At 36.7% G+C, this 11322-nt stretch overlaps 1 protein-coding gene across 3 annotated transcripts in view; it reads left to right on the top strand.

Annotated features, from left to right (window-relative positions):
- Window positions 1-2771: 2771 nt before the first annotated feature.
- Window positions 2772-11322, top strand: part of LOC150087056 (uncharacterized) — a 599010-nt gene continuing 590459 nt past the window's right edge. For 2 of the 3 annotated variants that reach the window (XM_090372920.1, XM_090372918.1), the window contains exon 1: window positions 2772-3046. In XM_090372920.1, coding sequence (XP_090229046.1) covers window positions 3040-3046 — 7 coding nt within the window. In that variant the 5' untranslated portion in view covers window positions 2772-3039. The remainder of the gene's footprint in view (window positions 3047-11322) is intronic. The other variant, XM_090372919.1, reaches the window with a different exon arrangement.

Genomic DNA, 11322 nt, shown 5'->3' with positions numbered 1-11322 from the left:
GATCAGCTAACTACAGAGTTCATTAAAGAGGTAATTAAAAATTCCTCCTGACATTGACAGGAATCAAATACAGTATATCCTTCAAAACGAGTGACAGCCAGTGCTGATGCACCCCGCCAGAGAGGTTAAAATTGAAGGAATATTTCAAGTGAGATGCTTAAAACCGAGTCCATCAAAATCAATCCATCGCTGGCCAATCACGAATTCACGAAAAGTTGTTTTCTATGTCTCGTGCACCTCAGAGTTATTTTTCCTAATAAGCAACTCTTCCCTCCAAAAAAGCATGTGCAGATGGGCTTCTAAATCCAGAGTACCCGACGTAGCAGAGTAGTAATTATAAAAGTACATTCTTCGCTAACTTTAATACTGACATAAATATATGTGAGCTCTTATTGGTCAGTTGGTACTTAAGCAATTGACCTAACCAATGAGTTTCAATGGATGACGGGTTTAAGATTAAAGTCATAGTAAACTTTGTGCCCAAGGCTTTGATTGGTTTGAGCCAGCTCAATGTTGATGGATTCTTCCTCTTGTCAAAATAAATCGCATAAAGGGACAAATTCAAATTGAGGAAAAGTAGAATATGTGAGGAAATTTGCCTTTAGCCAGCGGGTGGTTGATTGCTGGAACAAACTTCCATCTGTCGTAGAAGTTGACAGCTTAAATAAATTCAAGGCAGAACAAGAGAAACATTTGAGCAAATGGATGGGTAAAATGGAAAGTTTTTTTTGCTGATGCTGTGTAAGCTTACTTTCTTGCATCATATGCCCCAACTAATGCTAAACAGCGTGCAGTTGTACACGCGTTCTGAGCTGACCGTGATTCAAATAAAAGAAAAAAAAAAAAAAAAAAAGGAGCATGTGTAGATGGCTCCTAATTCCAGAGTACCTGACGTAGCAAAGTAATCAGTATAAAAATACGTTCTTCGCCAACTTTAATCCTGACATAAATATATGCTCTTATTGGTCAGTTGCTAAAAAATAGTGGTACTTAAGTAATTGACCTAACCAATGAGTTTCAATGGATGACGTATTTGTTAATGTTAAAGTAGTAAACAGCTAAGTGAGCTGACCGATTCAAATTCATGTGACCACTACATATGGTTAATAACTAGTAAGTTCCTGTCGCCTATGCGGTGTGTCGAAATACAATGTTTTTTTGCTTTGCTCCATGTTCGTCTAAAATCATATAAAAAAACCTGCCATTCTAAGAGTATCCAGCGACTAAGGCCATTTTTAAACTAAGCGACAAATAGGAATTTTGTACTATTTGTCGCTTAGCTTAAAAATTTCGGACACTAATCAAGACGCTACAGAAAACGAACAGTAGCATTCTCTTCTCCCCAAAACAATTTTCAGAGTGAATACTGAATTTTTATTTCATAATGACCAATCTAAGTAAGAGTCGAAATAGAAAATTTTAAGAAAGAAATGCTCGTTAATAAACTTATTTTTAATAATCAACATATGGCATTACCGATGTGCGTGAAGAACCAAAACAGCGTTTTGGTTCTTCACGCGCCTTGAAGAACCAAAGTCTTGCATTTCGAGCCTTGCATCTAAGTAAAATTTAAGTATTTGAAGCAGAGGCGAAACCATCAAGCTGCCAATGTTCGCCACTGCAGGAAGTATCGAACAGTTTGGATTTTGTTTCTAAGCTGCAGAGCAGGCCCGTTCGTGAATCTCGCAGGAAGGATGACCAGACTTCCTAGTTTTGTTATTGATTTTAGGTTCGGAACTTCAGATATTCTCAGGTGTTGGAACCCATAATCAGCGTGCAGTTACACTGTTCACCCACCAATTTCGAAAGAATTGACATTTATGACAATATCGAAACTACGAATTCTGTCTCCCCGCGAGATTCACAAACACCGCTCCCTGTGCTAATTAATAACAACCAATGCAAACCAAGTTTCCGACCCCTCTTAGTGGTGGCAGTATGGGAGTTTCGCCATTGATTCATGAACCCCAGTACGAGCTCTTGTGCAACTACAGAAGATTGTCCTGCCAAGCTTCGTCCGTAACTATTCCTTTTCATATTTAGAGCCTAAATAGAGAGCTGCAATACGCATTCGTTTCTCCCCCCCCTCCAGTAAATATCGGTCTCAACTCATCTAGCAACATGATTTGTCACAGCTAATAAAATTATTTTAAGCACTACAAATATTGCAATATAGCTTTGCACCCCCCTTGATGTTTGTTAAAAAAAAAACAAACAAAAGAAAAAAAAAACATCTTTAATTAATGTACATGCAACAAAATTAGAATTACATCCAACTTTTTGAAGCAGTAATCGCCATTTTTCAATTTCAAGAATATTACACGAAACCTCATTTCAAAAACTTACCATTATTTTTAAACCGTAAATTATTGCTCACAAAAGAAACAGCATCAAAAAAACATTGCTTATAATTACCGAAATTGTCTACATACGCATTCAAATATATCTGCAGGTAGCTTGCATTAAATTATACAATTCATGTGATTGTACCGTAGTAACATGTTAGCGTGAGTGCACCATCGAAACATGGATCACAAGGTTCGATATACGGACACTATTTTTCCACGATGATATCTACAGAATGTTAACTACAGTCTTGCATTGCTTTAGCTTCGCATGTTACTCTTCTAACAGCCTCTCGGTGAAATCTTTGAGTCTCCTCTTACAGCAGTAACAACCCAAGCCTGTACGTAATTCGCCGGCTGCTACGAACAAACCTTAGCATAAGATTGCAATGAAACGAATAGCAGTGTCTCGTATTGGTGCAGAGCTGACCTATTCTCCTCGTGAATGACGTAAGCAGTTTCTGTCGTCGGCGATTTACATGGAGCATTACTTGCCATGTAGTTGATTGCTTGAAAAATACACCAAACTGACTTAAAACATAATAAATACACACAAAGATTCTACCAATATAGTTTTAATACTGATCTGAAAAGGAGTGGTAATTGTATTCGGCCGTCATGACGTCATGTATCGTTGCGGTAAAGCACTCCCTGAAACAGCCAATGAGAACCCCGTCGGACATTGGCATGTTACATGACGGGTGAGTGTTTTCTGAATATTATTTTGCTGATAAAATTTTCAGGGTAAACACGGCGTACAGCAGCTCCCAATCACAGAAATGATAGAATTTACCGTTTTCATTTGCAAAAGCTTGATCTGCATTGCATACAAACATTGTTTGTGTTTTGGACAAATCTTGATTTCGGCTAGTGTGACTGCTCCTGCCGCATTGTACCTATAGACCTGGCTTAGCTTGCTCGCAGACATGGCTTGTTTCTAGTTTTCAATGTACGTTCAATAGTATACCCACAGCCGTGCTGAATTTGGTTAAATGCATGCCATGCGAACTGTTGCTGTTAACGTTCTTTATTTTATTTTATTATTATTTTTTTAAATGATGGTAGAGATATATACATGAGTTACGTGGATTGCATTTGTAATAGGAAATTTAATTTGTGGTTACTAGTAAAACTGTGATATGGCTGCCAGAGACTTTATTCGAACTGCTTTCATAGGAAGCTATTTCTATTCTGTATTAAGAAATTTAAAAGGAATTTGCAAAATAATATGGTGCAATTTCTTGGTGACTCGTACTGTCAGTGAAAATAATGTTACCAATTGTGCGCGTGTATCAGTTACTTTCTCTGCTATTAAAACATACACTACATCTAGAAAAGGAATAGCTAAGAATTTTGCGGTCTTCAATTTTTTTTCACGTTTTAAGTCAGCTTTAGAGCATGTCTATAGGCATATATGTTGTGAGAGCGACTATTAGGAGCAGACTTATTATATTACAAAAGCACGAATGTTAAATGCAGCCTGCGTTACGGCTAAAGTGAACAAAGCAGAATATTATAAAATAATTCAATATGGCGGTGTGTTTTGTATAAAGTGCGGATTGTTACAGAGTAAGACTGCTCTGATTGTATTTCAGGCACTAAGCATGGACGTATATCGAAGTATTTCTAATGAAAATTTTAAGATAAATACTTGTATTTGTAAAGCTGGTATCATTTTTTTTTTATTATTATTATTAAAGCGAGTTAAATAAGTGCATGTTTTTGTAATTCTTTTATATAAGAGCTAGCATTTTCCCCTCTCCTTTCCAAAATCAACATGGCTGACGTTAATCTTCGGTCTAAGTAGTTGACGGTGAAAGGCCTAAAGTTTTCAGTTTTATAAAGAAAGAGGCCGATTGAAGAATGGAAGGGGAAATTTGTTAAATTGAAATCGGCACTTAAATTATCTGCTTAATTTATAAAGAAGCTTTTCATCAATTTTAAGCACATATTACATACTTGGATACCTCTTATTAGTATTGTACAGGCTTGTAGTGAAAAGTGAACATCTCACTTTTTTTTTTTTTTTTTTTTTTTTTTTTAGGTTGTGGATTTAAAATGACGTTTTACACCTTAACTAAGTTGCACTTAGGCGTGATCTTTTTTGGTAGATCTCGAAACGCCAAAACTTAAAATAGATACCCCTTTTTATTTATAACATCATGTTATGCTTTAATATCAGTTAAAAAATAAACTTTTTTTTTTCTTGTAAAAGTATAGCAGTTTTTATTTTTTTATTTAGAAGACAGTTTTATTTTTGTTTTGATGAAAAGCATTGCTTTGTTTGGTTTGATTCCTAATATGAATGTTAAAGTGAAAACCTTTAGTGTTAAAGTGAAACCTTTAGTAGAAGGTTTTCACTTTAACACATGTTTCTTAGCTTTGCTCCTTTGCAGATACAGATATTGAAACTTCTCATATTAAATCTTGGATTGAACATGCATGTTCAATTCCATCCACAGGATAATTGTGTACATTGCTGACATTTGGAAAGACAGGTTGACTGACATTCAGAGACTGGAGGGGGGAAGTTAATAGAGCAAACAAATTAGCCTTGGAAAGTAAGAAGCCTTTATAATGTGCAATGTGTTTTGCAACAACTTAATGGTTCATGTTTTGCAACAACTTAATGGCTCAATATATATATTTGTGCATGTTATCCTTCATATATTAGGACACCTCTCCTCTGGGAAAAATGGTTAATTCCAGTGGTAAAATGAAGCTAGATGCCAGACCCCATTAAAATCAGAATATAAAAGGAATGCACACTTAATGACAGGTAGATAGAATGGGATGAGAAAAGAACATATGAGCTTCAGAAAAAGTTTGATAATAGGTTATAATGTATAGGGCATGTCCATTCACAGATAGCAGAAAGGGCAGGATGCATATCAACTGTTGGAAAAAGTCTACCAATGAAAAACAAAGGGTAATGCAACAGTTATTGCAAAAATGGGTAGACCACCTTTAACTGTCTAGCAGTTGTATCAAATTCATATAAAAAGCATTTTTTGTTATATTTTCTTTGCCAATCTGTTTTTTTCATAAAACAGAGAAAGGAATAGTTCAAAATGTCATTTTGAATTTTATTTGTATTTCTGATGCTATATTGAGTAATGTGAGCAAATATCTTTAGTAACATCAGTCTTGTAACAGTTTGTCCAGAAACATTGTCTATCATACACTGGTGTGCAAAATTTAAGGACCAGTCAGGTTTTCACCTGTAGTTTCTCATAGGAGTGGTCTGGATTTGGGAAAAGCATACCAAAGGAACCTCAAGAGGTACAGAAATGAAGGAAACAACCGAAACAAAATGGTACAGTTCTCTATTCAAAAATGGCAACATAGCACTGGCTGCCATGATACTGATGTATCACTGCCAAATATGGAACGAAGGAAGAGTGGTCCTCAGTAGAAGATATAGCCACCCCTAATGTCCAATCAGGCTTTGCACTTCCTGTCCATACTGAGAACAATGTTGTTGATAAGTTCTTGCAGTAACATCATCCAGTCCTCTGTTAGTGCCATTTTCTGGTGGGTGTGGATGTGCTGCTAGGCATCTCCCCAGAGCGTCCCATATGGGATTTAGATTGGGGGGAAATGGGCAGGCCAATCCATACGAACAATGTCCTCACTTTTCAAAACCATATCAACAGTTGCAGTGCGATGGGGTGTGGTGTTATCATCCATAAACAGTAACTTGGGGCCAGTGACACCTCGGAACAGATGCACATGGGGAAGGATTACCTCAGTACAGTAGCGCGCACCGGTTACAGTACTGCCTTCCTGTATCTGGAGTTGTGTACGTCCATCCAAGATTACGCCTCCCCAGACGAGAACACCTTGACCTCCATATCAATCCCTTTCAGTGATGTTTGCAGGTGATACTGTGTGCCAACCTCTCGCCAGATTAGTTGGTCCAGAATCACTGCTGAGACTGAATCTACTCTCATCAGTAAAGAGTACCTTAAGTAAAGATTTTGTGGTTGTAACCTTTAGAAATAGTGTTGGTCCTTAAGTTTTGCACACCAATATGTGTCAAATTCAAATAAAGAGCATGTGTTGATATATTTTCTTTACTAATCAGTTTTTTTGAAAAAAAAATAGTTTAAAGTGATGTGCATTTTTGAATTTTATTCATATTTCTGACATTTATATTGGATAATGCGAACAAATACTTTTAGTAAAATCAATCTTGTTATCTTAGCTTCCTGATTATTTGATGGTTAAATTTTTGAGAAGTGACAGGCAAAATTGAAGCTAAATCTGAAAGCTCTGTTGAGATCATTAACACAGCAGCAGGCATGAGATGCACAGACATGGAGCAGTAATCAATTTTCTTTTGTTGCAGAACTTTTCCAATTAAAAAAATTAATAATGCAGATTGAGTGTTAATATTATACTTGAGGAATACTAAAATTCACATAAGCATAATTCTAACATTTAAATTTCAAATTTTTTTTTTTCCTGTTTTGGAGGTACAGAGTATACTGGGGTGAACACTAGACATTTAATGACTCCCCAGGGTGTGTTGGCAGTTGAAAGTGTAGCGAAAGAAAATTGTAAAGGCACCCACAATGAGCTGACTTGAGCAAGAGAGAGAGAGATTTGCTGGAATAAGTTTAGGATCTACACCTCCCAGAAAAACACACACGATAGAGTGGGTTACTATGATTGTGCATTTGATTGTAAGCTGAAGCTATCTTCCAGTGATGTGCATAATTGTTCTGCTTCAGATAATGGAAATATTGAACATTATGGCAGTGGCAAAATGAATTATGCTATGATCCAGGCATTGCATGGGCACACCTTGATGCATTGTTTGCCCAAGAATGGTTTACTTGGATTGTAGGCTAACATGATGGACCTGATTTCGATGTAGTTTACTGGTTATGATGAGTGAAACCGTGAATGCAGCTTCTTGTGATATCTTGAATAATTCTGTTTTATTTTCATAATGGCAGTTGTTTGGAGAGCAGCTGTATATGTATCAGCATGGCAGTGCTATTTGTCACAAAGCACAGTCATTACAACAGTAGTTCAATGCCATTTGTAGCTTAAGCCTAGATCTGAATTCAATTTACCACTGTTGAGATGTTTTGATATAACAATATCTAGTTCATGGAGAATGTTGAGAGAACTAGTTGCAGCCTTATGGGTGGAGTGGATTTAGCTTCCTGTCTCCACCTATCAGACGCTTGTAGAAAGTGTTTCCCAGTGAATTATCGATGTCATTAAAGCGAATAGGATGCATACTTAATATTAACCCTGAGCTAGATGTGTAAGGTCTTTGGGCACACAGTGAAACTCCCAATACATTTCAAAAATTATCCACTGATTTATCCACTGAAAATTCCAGAAATCTCTGTTAATTATCATGCAAACAGGAAAAATTCCGGGTAAAAAAGTTCACCTATGCAAGTTCAGTGCATTCAGTTGTTATGCTCTCTTACTTGGGGTAATGGAAGAATCTTGCTTTCTTCCAGTGCTTTTTGATTGACATTTTGCTTGCTGTTGGTCAAGATAAGACGAGAATATTAAAAACTGTTTCAATAAGAGAGATGATGAAATATGTCCAAAGTGCTACAGAGAATGTCTTATTTTAAAAAAGTAATTAAAAATGTTTTTAATATAAGAAAATGGATTTTTCACAGTTCATATTAGATCGAAAATAAAGACATCATCAAAAGGTGAACAATTTTAAATTATTTCTTGCCATTTTTTAAAGATTATAAATGGAGCTGGTTTTTACCCCATTTAACTGAGTGTGCATGTGAGGAACAAAAAACACTGACATGGCCAATTACAGGCTAATTTTTTTTTTCTAACCAGATGTTATTTTTTAATTTGGTGTCCCAATATTTGTTGGAGGATAATGTATGTATGTGTGTGTGTATAGTGGGTTGCCAGTTTGAGGCACTGACATAATTGTGAGTCTTACCTCCTTTAGCCCTCAGAATAGCTTCTAGTGTTTGGGGTTTGTATTTCATGAGATGCTCAAAAACATTCCACAGAGATGCTGCTTATGCAGGCTTGATCATATTTTGCAGATGCCTTAGATTGGGCCATGGCAGATCTCCATTGTGAACTCTTCCTGTAACACTTCATCCCATAGGGGCTCAGTAGGTTTCATATTCAGTGACTGAGCAGGCAAATAAAGCATACTATAAATGTCCTTCTGCTCCTTGAATGATACTTGGAAAGTTCATCTATTATGATATGATGCATTAACCTACTAAAAATAAACTGTAATAGTGAAGGCATGTAAATAGTATATTCAGACATGGATCCATTAGTATTCAAGGGATCTGATATGTTTTACATACACTTTCCACCTATCATGCTGACACTTGGCATGATGGTTGCAGTAATTCATGCCGCTATTGACATATTCCTGGCCTGCAGATGGTATGCAGCCACTGGAACTGAGATTTATTGGACTACATGACTTTCTTTCCACTCCTGAATTGCATTGTTCTTGTGCTCCTTCTATCTGCAGCTGTTTTTTTTTTTTTTTTTTGTTTCTGACAAGAGTGGATTTGGTGGATTTGGAACCTGATGAGATTGTCTCTCTTGTCCTCATCCATCTGTGATGGGATCCAGCACGCTGTGCATTCTACTATACATAATTTGCATCCAGTTTTGTGCTGCACTGTAATTTAACTGATTATGGCCTGTCTATTAGACTGCACAGTTCTTTTCCTCCTCTCACATAAACAGGCTATTTCTGGTTGCAGGACTGCTGTTGGCTGGATGTTTTCTGGCTGATAGACCTTTCTTAGTACACTAAGCACTTATGTATTTGTATTAGCAATGGCCACGTGGTTTAAGGAAGCCTATGGCTTATATTGCACGAGCCAGGAAAAAAAAAAAAAAAAAGAATAAAATAATAAGAAGAAAATTTTAAAAAATAAAAGGAAATAGACAACATATGAGTTTCTTTCTTCCTATAGGTAATTATCCAGCTGACCTTTGAATTTTCCCAAACTCAGCAAAGGTGTACGGTATCTTTTTAATTTTGTGGTGATCTATAGTTGATGTTTATTTAGTACCTCTATATAAAGAATAAAATTATACGGTATATATATAATTTGTATTATTAATTGTAATTTTGTTTATATTATTGTAATAACTATCATATAACTTTTTTTTTTTAATATTATATATACATGTGTGTGGACACACACACACAGAATTGGATCTAACAGGAATAAAATTGAGTAGGGGTGCCACAAAGTAAAATAAATTATTTAGGGGTGCCGTTATTAAAAAATGGTTGAAAACCACTGGTATAGATAGATAACAATTTTAATTGGATTTAGCAAATCATAATTAATAGATCATTTTTAATTCAATAAAGCTAAAGATTAATTGTTTTATAATTAAAACAGATAGGGGATCACACAGAAGCCACGTGTTCTTGTTAAAACTGAGGGTGAACAGGATGGAAGGTTAAACAGTCAGAAAAGAACTGCATATTTCTGATGAACACTTGAACTTTAACTCTGAAGCTGCTAGATATTTTGCGAGATGGCTGGTAGTGTCCATTCAGATTTTGAATTATTGAGCTTGCTCAAACCATTCAAAGCCTTATAAATCTCAATCAGATCAGCTCGCAGATGCCTAGTCTCCACATGCTGCAATTTGCAGAACTTAAGCCTTTCTTGGTAAGAGCACTTCTGTATTCATTCCAGCAGCTCTACATCCTTCCTTAAATGAGGCCTCAAGGCCTGTATGCAGTACTGAAGGTGTGGCCTGACCATTGCCTTATACAAAGGGATGATCATCCCTTATCCCTTCTAGCAACGTTCCTGTATGTCTTTGAGAAGACCCCATGAGCAGTTCCTACAGCCTGTCCGCACTGTTTGAAAATCTAATAGCTAACTGAACAATTACCCCAGGTCTTTTTTCATTCTCCACTACTCTGTGTGTAGTATTGCATAGTTGGTACATTACTCTGAGGTTACTGCTACCTATATGTAGTACTTTGCATTTGTCAATGTTAAACTTCAGTTGGCACTTCTTAGCCCATCTGCCCAACTTTTCTAGATCTTGTTGCAGTCGCTTCCTATTATTAACAACCCTGCCAACCTTTGTATCATCTGCAAACTTGGACATTAAGCCTGATATACCTTCATCAAAATCATTGATAAATACAGAAAACAATGGGCCAAACACCGAATGCTTGAGGGACTCCACTAATAACATTAGCATTAGTAGAGGCACACGATGCAAGACAGCAAGCTTATGCAGCATCAGCCAAAAAAAAAAAAAAGCTCCAGTTTCACCCCTCCATTCTTTCCAGATACCTGTCCAGTTCAACCTTAAATTTATTTAGGCTATCAACTTCCACAACAAAAGATGGAAGTCTGTTCACCAATCAACTACCCGCTGGCTAAAAGCAAACTTACGACATCTATCCTACAGCTGCCTTTCCTCAATTTGAATTTATGCCCTCTCAGGTGATTATTCTGAGCAAGAGGGAAAATCCCATCAGCATTGAGCATGCTCAAACCTTTCAAGGCTTTATACACCTCAGTCAGATCACCTCGCAGGTGCCTAGTCTTCAAACACATCTTCAAACCTTAAGCCTTTCTTTGTAAGAGCAACCCTTTTTTCCATTCACTAATCTTGTTGCCCTTCTCTAAACACTGTACATCCTTCTTAAAATGAGGCCTTCAGACCTGTATATGGTACTCAAGGTGTGGTCTGACCATCGCCTTATACAAGGGGATAATCACCTCCTTATCCGTGCTAGAAAAATTCCTGTATATCATTGACAAGACACCATGAGCTACTCTTGCAGCCCATCTGCACTGTTCAGAAAACTTCATATCTGCCTGCACAATTACCACCAGGTACTTTTCATTCTCTACCACTGTCAGTGTAGTACCACAGAGTTGATACGTTACTCCGGGGTTACTGCTTCCCATATTTAGTACTTTACATTTGTCAGTGTTAAACTTCAGTTGCCACC

This window comes from Mastigoproctus giganteus, chromosome 4, assembly GCF_048544385.1.
Source record: "Mastigoproctus giganteus isolate SK-2022 chromosome 4, ASM4854438v1, whole genome shotgun sequence".
Lineage (NCBI taxonomy): Eukaryota > Metazoa > Arthropoda > Arachnida > Uropygi > Thelyphonidae > Mastigoproctus > Mastigoproctus giganteus.
Note: the sequence above shows the minus strand (reverse complement) of the source record. Positions and strands in the feature narration are given on the sequence as shown.